The sequence below is a fragment of the Tachysurus vachellii genome, chromosome 20 (assembly GCF_030014155.1).
Source record: "Tachysurus vachellii isolate PV-2020 chromosome 20, HZAU_Pvac_v1, whole genome shotgun sequence".
In the NCBI taxonomy this organism is placed as follows: domain Eukaryota; kingdom Metazoa; phylum Chordata; class Actinopteri; order Siluriformes; family Bagridae; genus Tachysurus; species Tachysurus vachellii.
Genome location: NC_083479.1, coordinates 16070933 through 16094307, shown reverse-complemented (window position 1 = coordinate 16094307; position 23375 = coordinate 16070933). Strand labels below are relative to the sequence as shown.

At 40.5% G+C, this 23375-nt stretch overlaps 1 protein-coding gene across 1 annotated transcript; it reads right to left on the bottom strand.

Moving 5' to 3' along the window:
* Positions 1-1000: 1000 nt before the first annotated feature.
* On the bottom strand, positions 1001-23375 carry si:dkey-88l16.3 (low-density lipoprotein receptor-related protein 2). Its single transcript, XM_060895426.1, has 59 exons — positions 23310-23375; positions 22797-22916; positions 22314-22544; positions 22107-22220; positions 21626-21745; positions 21399-21524; positions 21099-21302; positions 20386-20554; positions 20148-20316; positions 19708-19930; positions 19509-19628; positions 18926-19141; positions 18524-18844; positions 18188-18406; positions 17705-17734; positions 16661-16837; positions 16385-16588; positions 16140-16307; positions 15712-15927; positions 15109-15258; positions 14848-15024; positions 14566-14769; positions 14338-14487; positions 14077-14253; positions 13795-13998; positions 13563-13712; positions 13299-13475; positions 13015-13218; positions 12602-12766; positions 12302-12517; positions 11728-11937; positions 11386-11649; positions 11047-11262; positions 10600-10755; positions 10243-10509; positions 9946-10161; positions 9460-9612; positions 9073-9339; positions 8782-8997; positions 8098-8256; positions 7842-8012; positions 7565-7768; positions 7312-7479; positions 6997-7212; positions 6661-6890; positions 6436-6565; positions 5962-6155; positions 5453-5639; positions 5002-5217; positions 4633-4816; positions 4326-4527; positions 3971-4135; positions 3646-3852; positions 2990-3539; positions 2659-2790; positions 2352-2459; positions 1552-2026; positions 1315-1438; positions 1001-1056 (listed from the first exon to the last, which is right to left on the bottom strand). The coding sequence occupies exons 1-59, from the start codon at positions 23365-23367 to the stop codon at positions 1033-1035; spliced, it is 11190 nt and encodes a 3729-aa protein (XP_060751409.1). The 5' UTR covers positions 23368-23375; the 3' UTR covers positions 1001-1032.

The window sequence follows — 23375 nt, the reverse complement described above, 5'->3', positions numbered from 1 at the left end:
TAGACATAGTATAGATGTCAAATCAAATCTCCTTCTGCAGCAGATACAAAGACAAAGGAATAGCAAGAACTGACTTCCCATTAATGTACAAGGTGTATGCACCTCAGAATTACTTTCAACATTGTCGTGCATTTGAAAGGTCCAACTCCTGAAAGATTTTTCCAAGTGTGTCTGTATGCATGGAGAGGTATTTATTGCTTGATCATGCTCGAAACAAAAAAATAAAATATGCATTGGCACTACAATCACTAGGGGTCCAATGACTGGAAAATCTTGCACACAGCAGTACTTTTGCTTTGCTTCATTTTTCAAATTAATCAACATGACAATTTGATTCTCTTTCTCTTTATGCCTAGTTTCATTTGTAAAATCTTACAATTTATAACTTCTGAATTTATGGTACAGCTTACTACATTTCAGTTCACTATATTGTTCATGGAAAGGAAATTATTTCTATTGCTGAAAATTGGCCTCTCTTCTGCACCTGCTGTGGTAGGGTTGAAAATCTTTAGGTTTCAGTCCAATTGTAACTTCAGCACAGTACAATAAACACCAATCAAAGTATAATTGGGTATTGTCAGGAATTACTAACAATACCCAAAATACAAACAAAACATGCCACAGTATTTAGATTTCTTTTTTCTTTAGATTTGTGAAAATCTTCACTCTGCTTGACCCTACTTCACAATTTAACTTCTATAGAGAGAATTTCTTTTTTTGTTGTGGCTGTACTCGTCAAGTTTTATGGATGGAAGTAATGGAGGATTAAACACATTGCTAGACATCTTTAATCTGACTGCGGTGTCTGTGCCAGAGTGTAACAAATCAGTCTGGACCCACAAAACACGTCTAGAGTGCAACTGCAGTATGTTGAACAGGACAAACAAGATGCCAAAGTCTGTACACAACTGCAAGGTTTGTTCATTGTTTAATACTGCATAAGAAAAGGTTGAGTCAGCATCTCAGTTGTCCAGACCATTGAAAAGAAAAAGCAAGACAGTTTTTAGCCAACTACCATTTATTTTAAATAAATCAACCAACAGGTGTTGCTTGTTCCTGTATAGAGAGAGAGGGGAAAAGAAAAAAAAGTAAGAACATACAGATACTTGTAGGATATCTAATAGATAAATTTACAAGTAACCTAAACTTCAGAATGAAATATTATTTATATATATATATATATATATATATATATATATATATATATATATATATATATATATATATATATATATATATATATATATATATATATATATACACATATATATACATACATACACACACACACAAGCTTGAACTTAAACTTGCTACCTCCTCCATTGGGTTGTAGAGTTCATTTGAAAAGTTTTCAGAGCATGGTTCCGGTTCCTGTTCCTCCATGTCCTTCATGAGTGTTTCCTTATCCAGAGGCTGGCCTCTTCTTGATTTCCATCTTCTGCAAAAAAAAAAAAAAAAAAAAAAAGCAGGGATGAACCACATCAGTATTCAGACTAGTCCTCAACCACAGCCAGAAAAAACTTCAGTAACCAGATGAGCATACTGACATACCTCCATTTTAAAACTGCCACAGCTGCAATAACTAGGCAGACGATAAAGATAACTGTAAGGACAACAGGAACACTACTGGATGCCTCATCCTGGCAGAACTGCCCACTGTAACCCTGCACACACTCACAGACTGCTTTCCCTTTTTGCATCATACAGCGCCCTTGGCCATTACAGAACTCAGAATTGCAGGACCTGCCAGCCATTGTGCCAACGAACAACTCATTTTCCTTAATATGGCAGCCCTCTTCATCAGAGCCATCCTGGCAATCTGGGATTTGGTCACAAAATCTGGTGGTGGAGAGGCACTTGTATTTGTCTCTGCAAGGCTTCGAGCCTGATGGACACTGTAATCCAGGAATACACTCGACATCATTTACGGCGATGTAGCCTTGTGTACAGCGACATGCATGTCCCCCTGGGTAGGCCAGGCAAAAGTGGCTACAACCACCATTATTCTCTGCACATGGGTTGGTTCCTGATTCCAAGAGAGAAAGAACAATTAAAAATCAGTCCATGTGACAACAACTAGTAAAAAACAACTAATAGTTCTGAAATGTTTACAGTAATTTGCAAAGTAGGCATCTGGTTGCTGGACTAGTTCTACTGCTACATGGTCATGGAGTAAAAAGGAGAGGCCTGAAATGTAGCCACTTAAACTGGTTCTGCAAGCTAGCAGGTATCACATGACCTCACTTGTTCAAACAGAGTCCTCTGGGTGTAACTTGGAGAATAGCACCAAGAAAAGATGCAGCAGAAGAGATAAAGAAATGTCAGTGTGAGAAATGCACAAATGAGGTTACCTTTCTGGCTGTTTGCACTGTATGCCTTCACTGCTATTATGTTTGTTTGCACTTCAAACCACAACTGCTTGGGCTGTATGCCATCACTGTACCACACATTGGTTGTGCCTGCAAGGAAGTCATTAGTGTTAATGAAATATTAACCATCTCACAAAAACAAAGTGAAATGAACTATGGAAGAAAAACCACAGAGAATCCCATCATCTATAGACCATGTGTGCAGCAACAGTTTCAAATACACCATAATGCCATCTGCTGGAATAAATAAAAATACCCAAAGTGAACTATAAGCAGATGCAGGCTTTACCATTGTATCGGGTGATCCAGAAGAGTACATTTTCACTTTGGGTTAAAGACACAATTAAAGGAGAGCCATTTCCAGATTTAAATTCCCTGTAATTCGATCCATCAATGTTCACAGAGCAAATCACTTCAGTGGCTGTAAAAGGGAGAGGTAGTGGACTAGTTAAGAAAAGAAAGAATCTAACAAATTACATGATCCAGGACACTGACTGATGCATAAAAACACAAACCATCCTGAGCATTATAGAAAATTCAGACATGGTCATGTTAAATTGTCTCATAAAATAAAGGAGGTTAAGAGCAACGCTGCAGCCCTTCACCTCTTATAAACTTACCAATATCGGCCCAATAAAGTCGTGTACCCTGGCTTGAAAAAGTCAGAAAATTGGGAATCTGTGTTTTCTTCCAAAGCAACATTTGATTCCGGCCATCCATAGCAGCACAGTCCACCTGGGGCACAGCATCTTTCCCTAATGACCCAATGGCTGTGAAGCACATCCTGCCAGTGGGTGGGTGTAGTGCAATAGATGTGGCGTCCTGAAACCCAGCCTGCAGAACCATAGAAGTGAACTTCCCATCTGCTGATGTGACATAGATCTGAGGCTTCTTGCTGCTGCTCCAATACAAGTTGTGTGTGATCCAATCCACAGCCAGGGCAATCAACATATCCCCTGGTAAATGCAACATATGGCCCTCATGTGTCCATGTGGACTCACCCAGTTTAATCTGAGCCACAGATGCCTGGCTTATATCTGCCACATAGAGCATGTTGTCACTAAGAACCAAGTCCAGATCTGAGGCTTCATTTATGCCAGGGAGGGACTGGGCATTGTGGGCAGGCCACTGCTTTAGTCCAACCTGCCCATGCAGGTTTCCAGTGAAAACCTATACACAGCAGAAGTAGTACTTTAAGAAATATTAATTGTAACAGTACAACTGCAACACTAACATTTCAAACTGTCTTTTAAAGCAATAGCCTTGTTTTTAATACCTTTGTGAGTCTAGTAGGAGAAAGAAGCAGAAGGAAGGAATTGGAGGAGCCTTCAGGTGAGCTACAGGTCAATCCATCCTCAGCCAACAGCAGTCCTGCTGGGCAACGACATACTGCATGGATGCCTGGGGCTAGCACACACATGTGAGAACATCCGAGTCTCTCACAAGGGTTAAGCACATTATACTGCACAAGGGGGTGGACAACCTGGAATAAAGGAACAAAGTCTTAATTTTAGAAAATATACATTTAATATAAAAATGCTTTCACTCAAGTAATTAATTTTCCAAATTTCCAACCATGTAAGGGAGATAAAAATGCTTACTTTGAGCCCAAATGGTTGGCCAGGTCTTTTGAGAATAACTTTGCAGTTCTTGCCAGTGATTTTATGAGCTCCATGGATGGCCAGTCGCTCAGTGTCAGACCAGTACACCATGTCATTAAACACTGCCACAGAGAAAGGGCTTGAAGTCTCAGTCAACTGCAGCATCTTCATACAGGGAAGGAGGTAAATAAATACTTGCCAGCTGATAGCACAAAGCAGTACACATTGAAAGTTTTAGGTTCAAATACACAGGCGAATTTTACACTTAGTGAATTTTCCTAATGCCATAACAGTCTTGCAAAAGAGCTTTCAAGTCTTTGGACATTATGCATCAACTGTTAAAAACTTAATTTACCCTCATATCCTCGCCATTCATTGTGGCTGAACCTATGCACTTTAGCTTCTCATCTGCCCAGTAGATTCTGTCTGTCACAATATCCACAGCTATGGCTACAGGCCAATTTAAACCATGGCTGAGCAGCACCTTCCTCTCCGAACCGTCCATGCCAGCTTGCTCAATCCGAGACTCCTTCCCGATCTCTGACCACAGCATTATCCTAGAAAGATATGAATAAAGCTGTTCTCAAAAGCAGCTCCTGAATCCTTGGACAAATTAAATCAAATCCCTTTACAAATGCAACTGCAAAAAATAAATAGCTCACCCTTTCTGAGGCAGAAGCACCAAAGAACGAGGCTGTTCCAGGTCTTCATCTAGAATCACAGTTACTTCTTGTCGCTTCACTACACGGTCAGTAATCCTTACAGCTAAAATCTGGCCAGCAACTCCATCCACCCAGTACAGATTTCCTGCAACCCAGTCTACTGCAATCGAGTCGGTTTTCACATCTATTTAGGGAGAAGAATTTTGTGGACAGATTAAAGAAAATATCTATACATAAATCAGTTTGAAGGCTGATATAATAATATACTGGTTTAACAATGGCAAGAGCATTGTTAAATTCACCAACAATTCTGCCCTCATTTATTGAACATAAAAGAAACTACTCATTAATTTGCATCATATTTCAAACCTTTAACAAGTGTCCTGATATGGGCCTTTTCTCCATGCACTGCATATTTGATGCTTTCCTCCTGCAGACAGACCCAGAACACCCGCTGTTCCCTCAAGTCATAATCCAGAGAAAAGATTGGTTTCTGGCCTGGGGGAAGTAGCATCTGCATGTTGCTGCTCCTCAGGCCCATAAACAGCACCTCATATTGAACTGATGCCAACAGACTCGGCTCCGCTACAAGAAAGGAAGAGAAGGAACCTGGATATAGTACTAATGAATCAAACACCTTCATTAGGCTTAGTCTTGGACCAAAAATAAATAAATAAAAATTACTGAAAAAAAAAAAGACCAAATATTCATTATATTGTGTACAAATGATTAAACATTTTTGCAATAGATAACTGAATTTTTATTACAGCATCACAAAGGCAAGACAAAATTCAGTCCATTAAAGATGAACTGGACATACCTGGTGCCTTACAACTGTTGCCATCTGGCTCCAGTATAAAACCTGGAGGACACTGGCATATGTAGGATCCATGGATGTTCATGCATCTGTGGCTGCAGACAGGAGGCTGAATTTCTGTACATTCATCTATGTCAACGCAGTATATTCCATCTGCCTGGATCCTGAAGCCCGTTCGACACCCACACCTCTGAAAGTTGTAGAAAAAAAGAAAAAAAAAAGCCAAACAAATCTGAAAAACAATTCCTTTATATAGCTATATAATATCTTAAAAAGGCTGTTCAGTTCATATAATTACCAGTTTTAGCTTTAACTTAATGCTAGACAACATTAAAAAGCTAATTATTTAATAAAAATTACTTTTAAAAATTGCATCCAGAAAATGTTCCCAGAACTGGCACTGGAATAATTTTATACTTGAAATAAAGCCACCCTGGTATAATAGACTGATTTCCAAAACAAATTTAAAAAATGTATGCATGTAAATATATAGGGGAGTTAGAATGACTAACCGCTCCTTGGGGAGTGTTGACACAGATGTGCTCGCATTGACGTGGGTGTGGGCTGGAGCAATTGTTGCTGAGACACCCTGGGCCTTCATCAGACTTATCCAGACAGTTAGCAATGCCATCACACACCAGCTTGAAGTCCAAACACTCCTCACTGCCACACTTGAACATGTTCAAGGGGCATTTCACCGGGCCACCTAAATCCAAATTCTTTACTTTCATTCCTTCTTAAACTACCTCTGAATACAAATGTGATGTGTTTATGGTTAAGTTCTTTTGCAACAGGCACACCATTACATTTGAAAAAACAGCTATCCAAAATTATTCCACTCTAAAGTACAAAATCAGAGAAAGTGCAGTACATGAAAATATTTCAGCTAAACACGCTTGTTAAAAGCTACTATTACTACTAATCACTATACATCTTAATACCAGTAAAGCTTCATCTAATGGAGCATCTGTTAAATGTGTACTCACATCCAGCTTCATCACTCTGGTCTTTACAGTCCTTAACTCCATCACATCTCCATAATGTGGGAATGCACTGATCCTTAGATGCACAAGACCACTGGAACATTCCACATTTCATGGGAGAGGACATGCAGCTCTAGAAAGAAAAAAAAAAAAAAATTTAAAAGCATCTATAGGAGATCCGAGAGCATAATTTCCCATTGATCTGATTAAAAAAAACAAAAAACTGACCTGTTCATCAGATCCATCATTACAGTCTTTATCTCCATCACAGAACCACTCTTTCACCAAGCAAACATGGCTATTGGGGCAGCGAAGCTCTAGGGGGCAGTGTGGAGGTTTACGACAGCTCTTCTCATCAGACTGATCATGACAATCTGCATGACCATCACAACGGACACTTGCAGATACACACTGTCCACTGGTACATTGAAATTGTCCACGTAAACATTCTTCCTTTCCTAAATGTCCATCACACAAATTTGACATGCATTACACCCAATCTGTTACCAACAATTTATCCAAAAAAAAAAAAAAAAAAAAACACAAATAAATAAAAGCACTCACCACAGCTGGTCTCATCTGTGCCATCTAAACAGTCTCTCTCGCCATCACAAAGGAAAGTTTCAGGGATGCAGCGGCTTCTGTTATCACAGTGATGGCTACAGGATTCAGACAGTTTAAAACAATTCATTTCATCAGAGCGATCCTGACACTGAGGAGTCCCATCACACACCTGCTTCTTGTCTATACACATCTTCCCATGAGCACATTGGAATTGGCCTGCAAGTATTTAAAAGAGGGAAAGGGAAGAAAAAAAAATTGCAAATTGCAGAATTAAACCAATACAAGGTCACATCAACCTCTGTTCTTAATTCCTACTTTTTTTACACTGCCGTTCACAGTCCTTCTCATCAGACCCGTCTTTACAGTCTCTCTCCCCATCACACACGTGACTGTAAAGGATACATTCACTTCCGTCCCTGCATGGTTTGAAGCCTAGCGGGCATTTCAGGGATGAAGTTCCTGCTGCATTTTTGTCACCCTTGTCTGTAAAATACATTGACATTGTAGCAGGTTGCAGAATACATTGATAACGTACTAAGTATACAGCCCAAAAAACCCCCCCACGCACAGCATTTCTTCTCATCAAAGCCATCTTTACAGTCCATTTGTCCATCACAGAACTGCTGGCTGGTCAGGCACACTGTCCCCTCATCACAGTGCAGAGGACATGTAGGACATTGTGACTCATCTGAACCATCAGAACAGTCAGAGCGACCATCACACACCAGGGATCGTTCAATACACTTCCTCCTGTTCTTACACAGGAAGTGGGCTGCACAGAGGAGGAGGAAGTTAGAAATTTGAATAGGAACCAGTTTCAGAGGTGTGCTGTATTTACACATTACCTGGATCCGAACAGACGTGCAAACAGTGAAGCTCATCAAACCCGTCAGGACAATCCAACATCCCATCACACAGCTGAGACTGACTGATGCATAGCGAAGTGCCTTCACACAATACTGAGGGGCTTTTACAGACTGGTGCAGAAGTTTCTTCAGCAGGAGCTCCAGGAACAACTGGGGGACCCAAATACAGCAAGTTAAATAGAGGAGATACAGACCGAAATGCCTAGATGTTATGGTAAATGTTGCTAATCACTACATTTGCGTCTACAGTCGTCCTCATCTGACCCGTCCTTGCAGTCCTTTTCACCATCACACACATGAGTGTAGAGTATACACTCACTTCCATCACTACATGGTTTGAAGCCTACAGCACATTTCAGAGATGAAGTTCCTGAAGATTTCTTATCACTTTTACCTATAAAATACAAGGAAATAGAAATCAGGAAAATATTTAAAATGTAAATAAATTAATCTATTTAAAAAGGTACTTAACTTAAGTACTAAAAGGTGCTAATCTGTAACCAGTCTTAAACTTCAGCCCTTGTGCCAATTTCAGTGCAACCAATAAAGAACGGTATACAAGTGTGAATGCCACAATCAGCATTTTAAACACGGTGCCGCAAGAGACACAGGTTGAAATTTGCCATAAAATGATTTTGTTTTAAAAGCAGAATCTGTTGGTTCTACTCCAATTTTGCAACCCATGTCTTAGTGAATTGCAAAAAAATTTATTGCAGTAGTGCATGATCTTTGCCAAATGACATTGAATTACAAAAATGTATTTTGTTCCTGAATCAAATCTTCACATTTATTTAAAACACATTAATAAAAAAAAAAACCAAAACGACAAAAGCGTCACAGAGGGCAAAAGAATTACTGTTCTCCATAGTAGAAAATACTGTTTTGAAAAAGTGTTTAACACATGACAAACAGCACTTACTACAGTCTGCCTCATCAGTGCCATCTACACAGTCTCTCTCCCCATCACACAGGAAGTTATCAGGGATGCAGCGAGTCGTATTGTCACAGCGATGGCTGCAGCTCTTGGTTCGTGTAAAGCAGTCCAGTTCATCAGAGCGATCCTGACAGTGAGGAGTCCCATCACACACCTGCTTCTTGTCTATGCACATCCTCCCATGAGCACATTGAAACTGGCCTGGGGGAAAATTGCACAAAGGCATAATAAACATGCTGTTATTGACTTAATTTAACAGATGTTTATATACACTACCTGATCTACACTGATATTGGCAGTCTTCTTCATCAGAGCCATCTTTACAGTCAACCTCTCCATCACATACGTGACTGTAGAGCACACATTCCTTTCTGTCCTTACAAGGTTTCCAGCCCAAACGGCACTTTACTGGACCAGCGATATCAGGCTTTACAGACACAGTGGAACATCCCTCCTCATCAGAGCCATCAGTGCAGTCAGAACGACCATCACAAACCAAACCACTCCCAACACACTTCCTCTTGTCCTTACACAGAAAGTCACCTAACATTGAATTAAAAAAAAAAAAAAACCCACACAACACAATCAATTCAAGAAAATGCACCACACTTCCTAAATTTGTAATGGGATGGATTTCAACCAAGACCTCAACAATTTCAGCACCTCTTTTTGGACATCTTTTGATGCAAGATTCTTCATCAAAGCCGTCTGGACAGTCACGCTTTCCATCACACAGTTTAGTTTGAGAGATGCACAGTTTTCCCCCTCGACACAACACAGAAGGTGCATCACAGCTTCTCAGCTGTGGAGGATAGCCTAAAGAATAGGATATTAATTTCATATTAATAAAAACAGAAGCAAACAACTTATGGGTGGAAGTAGATCTGTTTTTGCCTGATCATCCATTGATACCAGTAAAGCTAAGGGAGTATTGCAAGCAAGCAATGTCTTTCAAACTTTTGCTCGTGTACCCAAAAAAAAAAAAAATTACTACATTAAGACGATAAACTAATTGTTTGGAGATGGTCACGAATTTGCCTTATTGCCTTATTTTACATTACATAACGTATGTAATGTTGCGTAGCCATCCATTTATGGCTGAAGCCCATCATCTAGAATAAGAACCAAACAATCATTTGAAGGTTTTACCACAGTCCGCTTCATCAGTGCCATCTACACAGTCTCTCTCTCCATCACACAGGAAGTTTTCCGGGATGCAGCGAGTCTTATTGTCACAGCGATGGCTGCAGCTCTTCGTGCGTTTAAAGCAGTCCAGTTCATCAGAACGATCCTGGCAATGTGGCTTACCATCACACACAAGGATAGCATCAATGCACTTCCTTCCATGAGCACACTGAAACTGCCCTAGAAAATGGTTCAAGAGAAAATCTGTTTAGGTAAGAATCAGTGATCAAAAAAATGAAATTTTGCTCCAAGTTTTCTTACCAGCTTTGCAATTAACATCACATCCCTCCTCATCAGACCCATCTTTGCAATCCGCCTCTCCATCACACACATGACTGTACAGGATGCAGTCACTGCCATCCATACAGGGCTTTAAACCCAAACGGCACTTCATGGGAGCCGCTCCAGAGGTATAAGCAGCCACAGTTGGACAGTCCACCTCATCAGAAGCATCAGTGCAGTGCACACGTCCATCACAGACCAGTTTCCGGTCAATGCATCTTCTCCTATCTTTACACAAAAAGTCATCTAGAAGAGAACAGATTCCATTTTATGAGGGGACTCTTCAGATATGTTTTTTTTTTTAAAGCATGTTTGGGTGGGGTTTTTAAATCTTACTGCCATTATAGGGACAGTTCTGAAGGCATGGTCTTTCATCAGACCCATCAGCACAGTCCTTTCTGCCATCACAGAGCTGAGTCTGGGAGATGCACTTTGGGGTTGCCAGACATGGTATAAATGGAGTTTTGCAACGAGAAGGTGGTCCAGGGTTGCCTGCTCAAAATGAACAAGTAGGAATGCAAAATATTTTAAACTCCCCGTTTATGGAAGAGGTTTTGCAAAATGTTTTTTCCCCACCAATTTACATTTTAAGTTGTAGAATCAAATTCCTAATGCACTTCGCTCAAATCCTTTGAGTATTCAAAATTATTAAAAAAAATATAAAATAAAAAAAATTCTGCTACAACGCTATAATAGTCTATTAATAAGCAAGATCATTCAAATAAGTCTGCAGATCTTCTCAGGGTAAAGACTTAACTTGATGGTGATAAGGGGTTATCTTACCACAGTCAGTCTCATCTGATCCATCCCAGCAGTCCCTGATCCCATTGCAGATAAAAACCTCTGGAATACAGAGACTGTTTTGATCACAGCGCAGCGCACAGCTTCTTGTGGGCTTCCAGCATGTTGATTCATCAGAGTTATCTGGACACTGAGGAATCCCATCACACACCTGCTTTCGGTCAATGCACTTTCTGCCATGACTACACTGAAACTGACCTGGGTAAATATTAAATACATTGAAATTACTTGAGGAAGGATTCTGACAACTGGTTAAAAGGACTTGAACAAATACAGACGCAAAATTACAGTGAATCAACATACAAGTTCTTTACATCTGACCTGGATTACACTGAAGGTCACATCCCTCTTCATCAGAGCCATCCTTGCAGTCGATCTCTCCGTCGCACACATGGGTGTTCAACACACAGTCACTAGCATCTTTACAGAGCTTTGAGCCTAAACGACACTTTAAGGCAGCTGCTTCTTTTGGCATTGCAGCAGCAGAACATTCCATCTCGTCAGACCCATCAGAGCAGTCTGAGCGTCCATCACACACCAGATATTGCTCAATACACTTCCTCCTGTTCTTACAGAGGTAGTCACCTTGAAAATACAGTAAAGTGTTACTCCCATATGGTCTGCTACTAGGACAGGTAAAACAATTCTAAAAGGTCACATTACCTATCTTCAGACACGAATCTATACAAGAGAGCTCATCAGAACCATCAGGACAATCCAACTTTCCATCACAGAGTTGAATTGGAGACATGCATGAGGCTGTGCTTTCACACAACACTGAGGGGCTTCTACACTCTGGAGGGTGAGCTGATAAATCTATTGACCCTACTTCAGAAGAGGCCTTTCTGTTCATCATAGCTCCATGATTAGCAGCTGTAAAGATAAAGATCTGATAAGGTACATCCATTTATCACTGCATGATAATACCCAATACTGTCCTCACCCTGTCAGACTGTACCTGTACTTCTCTGTAGCTACTGTATGGCTTGTCTCAACCAAGGACAGTGCTCGATATTTTAGCTTTACTTGACCTTGTCATGTACCAAAACAGTTCATATCCTTTGATACATTGGATAAATGTCATCATAATGACTGTCCTGAACTTCCATAGAGGTCATTCACAAATATTCTCACCTTTAAAGTCTATACAACGCTATACTCCAAAAGCCGAAACAGCCACACTACAATATCAAAATCAATTTAGAAGATACGACTTCATGATACAGCTAAAACTCACAGCAATCTGCTTCATCTGTTCCATCTACACAGTCTCTCTCCCCATCACACAGGAAGTTATCAGGGATGCAGCGAGTCTTATTGTCACAGCGATGGCTGCAGCTCTTGGTTCGTGTAAAGCAGTCCAGTTCATCAGAGCGATCCTGACAGTGAGGAGTCCCATCACACACCTGCTTCTTGTCTATGCACATCCTCCCATGGGCACATTGAAATTGCCCTGGTGTATTACAAAGGAGAAAAATGTTTTAAAGAAAAACACGGCACACTAAAAATAAAATAAGCCGCTGTTGCAAGAATCTACCTTTTTTACATTGCCGTTCACAGCCCTTCTCATCTGATCCGTCCCTGCAATCCTTTTCTCCATCACACAAATGACTGTAGAGGATACATTCACTTCCATCCCTGCATGGTTTGAAGCCCAGAGGACATTTTAGGGTTGCAGGTTCTGCCTTTTTGCCAGCCTTATCTACAAAGTGCATCGAGGAGGGAGAGAGAGAGAGAGAGAGAGAGAGAGAGAGAGAGAGAGAGAGAGAGAGAGAGAGAGAGAGAGAGAGAGAGAGAGAGAGAGAGAGAGAGAGAGAGAGAGAGAGAGAGAGAGAGAGAGAGAGAGAGAGAGAGAGAGAGAGAGAGAGAGAGAGAGAGAGAGATTAAAAGATTGTTTAAAAGATAATTAACCGAGAATTAACTGGACTAATTTATTACAACAGAACTTACAGCAGTTCTGCTCATCCAAGCCATCTTTACAGTCCATTTGTCCATCACAGAACTGCTGGCTGGTCAGGCACACTGTCCCCTCATCACAGTGCAGAGGACATGTAGGACATTGTGACTCATCTGAACCATCAGAGCAGTCAGAGCGACCATCACACACCAGGGCTCGTTCAATACACTTCCTCCTGTTCTTACACAGGAAGTGGCCTAAACCAAGTAAACAGGGAACCATTAGAGATTTGATTTGAAGCAGTAGCGTTGTTTCAAACACCGCATCAACACATTACCTGGATCTGAGCAGACATGTAAACAGTGAAGCTCATCAAACCCATCAGGACAATCCAACAACCCGTCACACAGCTGAGACTGACTGATGCATAGTGACGTGCCTTCACACATTACTGAAGGGCTTTTACACGTTGGTTCTGGAGTTGTTTCAGCTCTAGGAGCCACAGTAACAGAAGCTGGAAACAAAGCAACAGGCATTAAAATGTATCTGATACAGTATGAAATTTTAAAATCGTTTTAGGAGGAGGAGTAAGTGTATTTACGACTGCGTCTACAGTCCTCCTCATCTGACCCGTCCTTGCAGTCCTTCTCTCCATCACACACATGATTGTAGAGGATACAATCACTTCCATCTTTGCATGGTTTGAAGCCCACAGCACATTTTAGAGCTCCTGTATCTTTGTTACTATTGTCTATAAAATACAAATCAGAAATTTACCCTCAGTTTTGAAATAAAATAAATAAATAAATAAATAAATAAATAAAACCCCATACAGCAGTTCCTCTCATCCAAGCCATCTTTACAGTCCATTTGTCCATCACAGAACTGCTGGCTGGTCAGGCACACTGTCCCCTCATCACAGTGCAGAGGACATGTAGAACATTGTGACTCATCTGAACCATCAGAACAGTCAGAGCGACCATCACACACCAGGGCTCGTTCAATACACTTCCTCCTGTTCTTACACAGGAAGTGGGCTACAAAAAAATAAATAAATAAATGTCAGAAACTTCTATAGGAATCAGTTTCAGAGATGTGCTGTATTTACACATTACCTGGATCTGAGCAGACATGTAAACAGTGAAGCTCATCAAACCCATCAGGACAATCCAACACCCCATCACACAGCTGAGACTGACTGATGCATAGTGACGTGCCTTCACACATTACTGAAGGGCTTTTACACGTTGGTTCTGGAGTTGTTTCAGCTCTAGGAACCACAGTAACAGAAGCTGGAAACAAAGCAACAGGCATTAAAATGTATCTGATACAGTATGTAATTTTAAAATCGTTTTAGGAGGAGTAAGTGTATTTACGACTGCGTCTACAGTCCTCCTCATCTGACCCGTCCTTGCAGTCCTTCTCTCCATCACACACATGATTGTAGAGGATACAATCACTTCCATCTTTGCATGGTTTGAAGCCCACAGCACATTTTAGAGCTCCTGTATCTTTGTTACTATTGTCTATAAAATACAAATCAGAAATTTACCCTCAGTTTTGAAATAAAATAAATAAATAAATAAATAAATAAAACCCCATACAGCAGTTCCTCTCATCCAAGCCATCTTTACAGTCCATTTGTCCATCACAGAACTGCTGGCTGGTCAGGCACACTGTCCCCTCATCACAGTGCAGAGGACATGTAGAACATTGTGACTCATCTGAACCATCAGAACAGTCAGAGCAACCATCACACACCAGGGCTCGTTCAATACACTTCCTCCTGTTCTTACACAGGAAGTGGGCTACAAAAAAATAAATAAATAAATGTCAGAAACTTCTATAGGAATCAGTTTCAGAGATGTGCTGTATTTACACATTACCTGGATCTGAGCAGACATGTAAACAGTGAAGCTCATCAAACCCATCAGGACAATCCAACACCCCATCACACAGCTGAGACTGACTGATGCATAGTGACGTGCCTTCACACATTACTGAAGGGCTTTTACACGTTGGTTCTGGAGTTGTTTCAGCTCTAGGAGCCACAGTAACAGAAGCTGGAAACAAAGCAACAGGCATTAAAATGTATCTGATACAGTATGTAATTTTAAAATCGTTTTAGGAGGAGTAAGTGTATTTACGACTGCGTCTACAGTCCTCCTCATCTGACCCGTCCTTGCAGTCCTTCTCTCCATCACACACGTGACTGTAGAGGATACACTTACTTCCATCTCTGCATGATTTGGAGCCAACAGCACATTTCAGAGCTCCTGTATTTTGGTTATTCTTGTCTGTAAAATGTATTCAGAAATTTATAAGCAGTGAAGTTGTCAGTAGCTGTAAAATAAATAAATAAATAAAACCACAAATCTGCATGATGTACACGTTCTACTCCTACTTTTACGGCTCCTTTCAGCCTACAAATCTACCCAATTCACCCTAATGCTCTACTCAGAGCTTTCAGAACATGCCACACCGTACGTTACTATTGATTGTTCCATGAAGTCAATGACAAACTTGGGAAGTGTAACTACTCCTGTGGGACCATCAACTGTTTTGTGCTCATCACAGAAGTAACTCACATGCTCATCCTTTCAAGACTCCTGGATCAGCATCATCCACAAAACACAACCCCACCCACAAACAAACTCAAAATCAGATTTAAACACACTTCTCTTTGGATTATTCAACATAACGGTACAACAGAAAATATTAGACAAGATGACAATACAGAAATCACTTACTGCAATCTGCTTCATCTGTTCCATCTACACAGTCTCTCTCCCCATCACACAGGAAGTTATCAGGGATGCAGCGAGTCTTATTGTCACAGCGATGGCTGCAGCTCTTGGTTCGTGTAAAGCAGTCCAGTTCATCAGAGCGATCCTGACAGTGAGGAGTCCCATCACACACCTGCTTCTTGTCTATGCACATCCTCCCATGAGCACATTGAAACTGGCCTGGTGTATGGAAAAACAGGTAAGAGAAGAGAGAGGGGAGGAAAAAAAAAAAAAAAACCTTAGTCATAAGCAGCTGTTGAAGTCATTAGCAGCTGTTGAAGTCATTAACATTATTTAAAACACTACAGAGAACAACTTTATATGCTTGGCATACTGGTTAAAAAAAACAAACAAACAAAAAAAAAAATTGTTCTATAATTGTGTCACTCTACCTTTTTTACATTGCCGTTCACAGCCCCTCTCATCAGACCCATCCTTACAGTCCTTTTCTCCATCACAGAAGTGACTGTAAAGAACACACTCACTTCCATCTCTGCAGGGCTTGAAGCCAAGAGGACATTTCAGAGCTGATGCTTCTGTAGTCTTTTTGCCAGCTTTATCTACAAAATGCATTCAGAAAATCAACCCTTCATTTGCGCAGTTAATGTTAAATAAAATTTATTACAACAGAACTTACAGCAGTTCCGCTCATCCAAGCCATCTTTACAGTCCGTTTGTCCATCACAGAACTGCTGGCTGGTCAGGCACACTGTCCCCTCATCACAGTGCAGAGGACATGTAGGACATTGTGACTCATCTGAACCATCAGAACAGTCAGAGCGACCATCACACACCAGGGCTCGTTCAATACACTTCCTCCTGTTCTTACACAGGAAGTGGGCTGCACAGAGGAGGAGGAAGTTAGAAATTTGAACAGGAACCAGTTTCAGGAGTGCTGTTTTTCACACATTACCTGGATCTGAACAGACATGCAAACAGTGAAGCTCATCAAACCCATCAGGACAATCCAACATCCCATCACACAGCTGAGACTCACTGATGCATAGTGACGTGTCAGGACACATTACAGAGGGACTTTTACAGGCTTGTTCAGGACTAGCTTCAACTCTAGGAGTCATATTGACAGGAGCTAAAAAGAAAGGAAAAACCCAACATGCTAAACTCAAGTGAACAAAATACTGCACATGCACACTAAATCTTGTGACAAGAGCTTATGGAAATTACAATGCTCACGACAATCTGCTTCATCGGTGCCATCTACGCAGTCATTATCTCCATCACACAAGAAAGTTTCTGGGATGCATCGAGTCTTATTGTCACAGTGAAGGCTGCAGCTTGTGTGTGCAAAGCAACGCATTTCATCAGAGCGATCCTGACACTGAGGAGTCCCATCACACACCAGCTTCTTGTCTATGCACATTCTTCCGTGAGCACATTGAAATTGGTCTGGAGAAACATCATGCATTAATTGAGGCATGTATCATGATTGCACATGATAAAGCAATAAATAAGGTAATATGTACCAGCTTTGCACCAAAGCTCACATCCCTCTTCATCAGATCCGTCTTTACAGTCGACCTCTCCGTCACATACATGGCTGAACAGGACACAGTCGCTGCCATCCATACAAAGCTGAGAGCCCAAACGGCACTTCAGGGGAGCTGCATTTTTGATTGTTGTAGCAGGACAGTCCATCTCATCAGAGCCATCGGCACAGTCAGAGTGGCCATTACATATCAGAGATTGTTCAACACACTTCCTGCGATCCTTACAGTAGAAGTCACCTAGAAGAGAGAGTGGGTAGAAAACAATAATCCACAAGTCACATGGAACATCATGGCATGAAATATAGATTAGCAACAAGTACCTTTTTTTGAACAAAACAGTACACAAGAAGCCTCATCTGATCCATCAGGACAGTCTCGCATTCCATCACATAGCTTAGCCTGTGGTATGCACAACAACGTGTCTTTACACAAAACCGAGGGCCTTTTACATTTCACTTCTGGAGCAGACACTAGTGCATCTGTGGAAAGAAAGATAAGCACACAAGGGTGGGGGGAGAATTAAAGCAGCACTACACAGATTAAACTATGTGTAGAACAATACGTACTGTGTACAAAATAAAGGGCTGTATAATGTAAATTATAACCATATCAGTATCAAACTGACATGGGCACCTCCTCTTAGTACCAACAGGAAGAGATGCCTTAACTGCCAACAATACAGCAAAATATCAGGCATCTGCCACAAAACCAGAAGCCCATCTTTCGGTGGAAGTTTGTATTGGTCACAAACTAGATCGGTCTACCACACAAGTGGAACCAAATCAATGAAAAATGCACTGCACCAGTTTTCTGGTGACAAAAAGCAATGGTAGTTTTAAAAAGGAAATGATTGGCTGTATAGAATAAAATCTGTTGAAGTTATGAATATCCATACTGGGTTTATTTAAAAAAAAAGAAAATGCATTACAGACCTTGTTGAAATTCATTCAGAGCTATGGTTATTTCAACAATGCCACTCTCCACAGCAACAGCCTTCACATGTGTTCCATCTTGCCGCTTCCACACCGTGATGGCGTCACTGAGCATAGTCACAATATAGGGCTCATAGGCAGCTGCAATCAAGCCTGGAAAAGTCCATCCTTTACCAGCAGAGTATTTTCTCATTTTTGTTAGACTCAGTACTTGCAGTTCTGAAAGGGCACAAGAGATTTTGTTTGTGCTAACTATACATATTGGCACATGCAAGTTTTTGTCAAAGTCATAAAAATGTATTTATTTAAAAAAAATTAAATAAAAAGACTACAGACCATTCTTTGAGCTCCAAAGAAAGCTACGAGCTTTCCTGTCCAATACAATGCAGCTGACACTTTTGTCCACTGAGCTATAGATGGCTTTTGCATTTCCACCCAACAGGCCTAGCTTCATGTTAATGATCTGACCGTCTTCCAACCAATACAACTGACCTTGTTGCCAATCCACAAGCAAGTCATTGATCTCACCACTTGCCTGGTACAACAGGTTTGAAACGCTCTGATCAGGGAAGATAATATGGGTGGCACCCACAGAAAGTTCATCACAGGACACCCAAAACAAGTTTCCAGTCGTCTGGTCAACCCGCACAGTGCACACTTTAGAAAACAAAAACCCACAGTGAATACATTTTTCAGATTTAGTATAATATGGACAAGTAGAACATAAACCCAATTTACCAGGCTTCATAGTTGGTATATATTCAGAGCGGCCTTCTCTGAGCAATCGGGCCTTCACGTGGCCCGTCAAGTTGGCCCAAATAACCCATCCTCTCTTCCAGTCCACATCAAAGGTCTGAATGTTCTCATCAGATAAGAGTATAGATTTTATAGGACCGTCTGTTGTATACTCCAGTGTGTATACACTTGTTGGTGTTGCATAAGCAAGTCTAAAACCTAATAGAATTAAATAAATTAATAAAATTAAGCAATGTGACTCATGGAACAAGGGTGAGAAAAGTAATGGTTCAAAACCATTCAATACTTAAATATTGTAAAATGTTATGATTTAACCCTTCTGCAACATTTGCACATAGAACCCTTTCAACACCACACAAAAGTGTTAAATTTGTACACAGAAATTAAGACCTGGTGAAAATTCTAAAACCATCTCTCCAAAGCATGTCAAGTGACGGTTTGTCACAAATCATTCCAATGGCTGAAACAAAGATAGGGGGAAACTAAGCCTCCTAATGTACAATGGCATCACAAAGTATGCATAAGGGTTAACTGCAGTGGTTAACACACAATTCCCATAACGTACGTTCACATGAACCACTTTGCACAGGAAGTTTTCCCTCTGAGCAAGAGCAGGTGAAACCAGCAGGGTTGTTTAGGGAGGGCATGCAGAGTACACAGCCTGACTTTCTACATGGGGAAAGACCTGTGGTAAACAAAACACTGTTACAACACTTTCACACATTCAAATCATGTGCAGCAAACTACCAGTGAAGCAGACATACCTCGAGGCTGCTGGAGTTCATGATAGACCATTAAGGATGATGGCTCCCCCTTCAGAACAAAACTCTTCTGACTAGGCTGGTTTTCTGGAGCTTGCCACAAACGCCTGTCATCAGCCCAGTAGAACCAGCCATTAAACACAGCCAGATTCTGACCAGTCCGTCCATTAAAGAGTCCTCGAAAGGTGTACCGTCCTGTACCATCAATCTTTACAGTCTCAACTGACTGCAACGTTAATTGAAACACCAGAACATACCTTTTGTTAAAAACGTACTTGGACAAATCAAACCAGTTTGTACAGGCTTTCCATAACCATAATTTAACTCATGTAAAATAACTTGACTAGAGACTATACACACACACACGCATGATCACATCTTATTGTATCCTTGTCTTTCAAAAGTCATTTGAATAAGTCTGAGTTATTATAACAAGCCCCTACCTTTCTAAAATCACTTAGCCAATACAACCTTCGGGCTGCCACATCTAACGCAAGGCCCCTTGGTAACTGTGCAGTGACAACAACTAGCGAGGTCCTCAAGAAGCCATCCATCCCAGCTCTCTCAATAGTCATTATGATGTTTGGTCCCTTATTAATCCAAAACATGGTGCTACAAAAAGAGAAATAAAGATGAATCATCATATCCTTCTACTGTATGTGTCTATATAAAAGCACACACCTTTCAGTAGGAAGAACCACCAACTCTGTTGGATCGGTCTCTTTGGACATAACTATGCCAACAGCACTTCCATCAGAGGCTCCTGTATAAATGCCTTTAAGTACAGAGTTTGCCCAGTAAAGTTGTCCACTGAGCCAGTCAACAGCTAGAGACTTAATGCCAGTCTGTCCTAGTGATGGGAAAAGGGCAAAGATTGGCAATAATGAGGCAACAATTCAGCTCAACTCTTATAATTTAAAGGATTTCCAAATATTTGAAAGGCCACCCATACGCAAAGAAAATCAGAACTGGAATAAACTAAACTGAGTGACTAAACTCACAACCAGCATATGCAATCACAATCCACTTTCAATTTAATTTCAGTGTCCATCATAAACAACTAACTCAAACTATTATATTCAGACAGTTGGCTGCTTAAAATTAGAGCGAGACATCAGTTTGCACTAAACCAGTGGTTTTCCCATGTGTACAATTAGAAATTTAACTGTATTAGTAAACTATTCAGATGACCATTTACAGCTATAATTCAACTCAAACCCTGTTTACTGCTGAATTTTCAAATATTAACCATTTAAAATAGAACAGTAAAAAATTTCATAGCAGAGAACCAGTTACAGTTCCTGTAAAACCCTTAAATACTGCAACCATTGTAAGCTCAAACATTTTCACTACAAAACTAGTCAATATAACAGCCATCACCGGGTCCAACTAACCTGAATAAATGACTTTGCTCTTCTGATCTTGTGTTTGATAGATGCTTCCATTCCCATCAGCCCAAAAAACAAGGTTCCGTGCAAGGTCAAAAGTCAGAGCCACTGGGTTACTGTTAATCACACAGAGAGTCTTGAATGTTCTATCCTTTACAGTGATCAGGCCAAGAAGTCCCTTCTTGGTGGTAAGAAGTTTTGTATCATTTCCTTACAAAAGGGGAAAAAAAAAACAAACAAAAAAAAAACACCATGACAATCTGTACCTTATTGATGAATACTAAATATTTGATTCCTTGAGCATACCTTGTGCTTGACACACGTTATCACCTTGTAGTTGGAACCCTGGTTGACAGAAGCACTGAAAAGATCCTTTTTTATTAACACACATGTGCATGCAGGGTCCATAAGGCTTGGCACATTCATCAAGATCTACACAACAAGAAAAATATCCACCACACAAAATCATTACAACAGAGTTTGGTCATCAATAATTGTCTTAAAAAGTGCTGGGGGGAGGGAGAGAGAATCACCTTCACACTTTGCTCCATTTGCTGAGAGCTTCATCCCACTGGGACAAGAGCACACTGCTCCCCAAAGCTGGTCAGTGCAAATGTGGCTACAGCCACCATTTTTATCTCTACACCTTTTACCTGATAGAGGTTTTTTTTTAAAAAAAAAAAAAAAAAAAAAGAAAAAGAAATTGATTGTAATGAGGTGTTTAATCCCCACTTAAATTTCAAAACAGATCTTACACTTACAGACTGACATTTCATATTATTTCAGTAGTAGACTGAAAAGCTAAGTCAACAAATAGTATGCTTTTTACAGTGATGTGGATCGCTAATGGTTAAAGGTTAAAAGGTAACCTCTTTCAATCATGGCTTTCCAAACCTTCCTTAGAAAGGAATTAACAAAATTAAAACAATTCAGAACAATTGATTCATTTCATGTCTTCATCAGAATTGTGCATGGTAAAAGGAAAAAAAAAAAAAAAAAAAAAGGTAGTCATACCACAGGTAACCGGTTCATCTCTTCCATCAGAACACTGAGCAACACCATCACACCTCTCTCTTAGAGTCAGACATGTTCCATTTGGACAGCGCACATTCAAATCTCCACAAGGTCCTGGTGAACAAGTTTGCACAATGGTTAACAAATTAGCTAAAAAAGGCACAAAAATTCTGCATTTAAAATAGCTGAAACACCAATTCAGCTCACCACAGCCTTCTTCATCGGAGTTATCTCCACAGTCGTTGAATCCATCGCATCTGAGACTCAATGGGATACAAATGTTGTTCTTGCATGTCCAATCACCAGAGATGCAGCCCTTGTATTGGCTGCAGTTTAGTTCATCAGACCCATCCGCACACTGAGCTTGGCCATCACACACCGCAGACCCCATCACACACGATGTGCCATCAAAACACTCAAAATCCTCTGGGGGGCAGGCTGTAAGATATTTAATACGAGTTAAGTACACCAATTTTTTAGCTAAAGTAGCCAAGACTGCATGACATTCACCCCTGAAGCCACTGAAATGCTAAAGGTTTCCTTTTAATCAGATGGTAAAGATGGCCTACTAGTTTGACCAACATGGTCTGCATTTTGGTAACCGATACAGTAAAACCAAGCATTCTAAGATGATTATGCCCCAATTAAAGGTTTTCTAACTGTTCCAACAACAAAATAAAGAGCACTTACAGCAGGCCATCTCATCAGATCCATCCAGGCAGTCACCTTCTCCATCACATCTCCATGAGTGGACAATACAGGCACCATCATCACACTGCCAGTGATTACTGCCACATCTTCCAGCCTCACCTGAAAGTTAAAACACCAAACCCACCCACAAACATCTCTATGGATCACAGTGCAGAGGCCTTGGAGAAAATGTGAACCTCTTTGGCGCCAAAAGTGCAAGTGCACGCGCATCTTCTATAGTCTGATTAGCATCCTGGGGTAATTAGCATGAAAATTAGCATAGCGTTTATAGAGTGGAAAAAAACTAGCTCATTAAACGTTTTCACGTTATGCTTAATAAAATAACAAAGCAAGTAACGTACCGTGGAAAAACTCTTCAAACAAATTAAATATGTGATAAACAGTTAACTTACAATACTATGCTTTTTTTTATTTGTTTATTAATACTTTATTGTCTTTATTTAAGTATTTTATTACTTGACATATTACCAGGACGCTGTGAAAAAACATTACCTTGTGTTAAGACTACACTTAATACTGCTACCAGTATGTAGCGGTGGAGCAAGGCCATCTGTGCGG

What these genes read in the sequence shown, in the direction of transcription:
- si:dkey-88l16.3 (XM_060895426.1), bottom strand. Translation starts at nt 23,367, where the DNA reads ATGGCCTTGCTCCACCGCTACATACTGGTAGCAGTATTAAGTGTAGTC. An exon ending in GCATGTCTGTTCAGATCCAG is followed by an intron (nt 16,589 to 16,660) that starts GTAATGTGTGAA and finishes TCCTCTGTGCAG; the next exon opens with CCCACTTCCTGTGTAAGAAC. An exon ending in GGAGGACTGTAGACGCAGTC is followed by an intron (nt 14,254 to 14,337) that starts GTAAATACACTT and finishes CTTTGTTTCCAG; the next exon opens with CTTCTGTTACTGTGGTTCCT.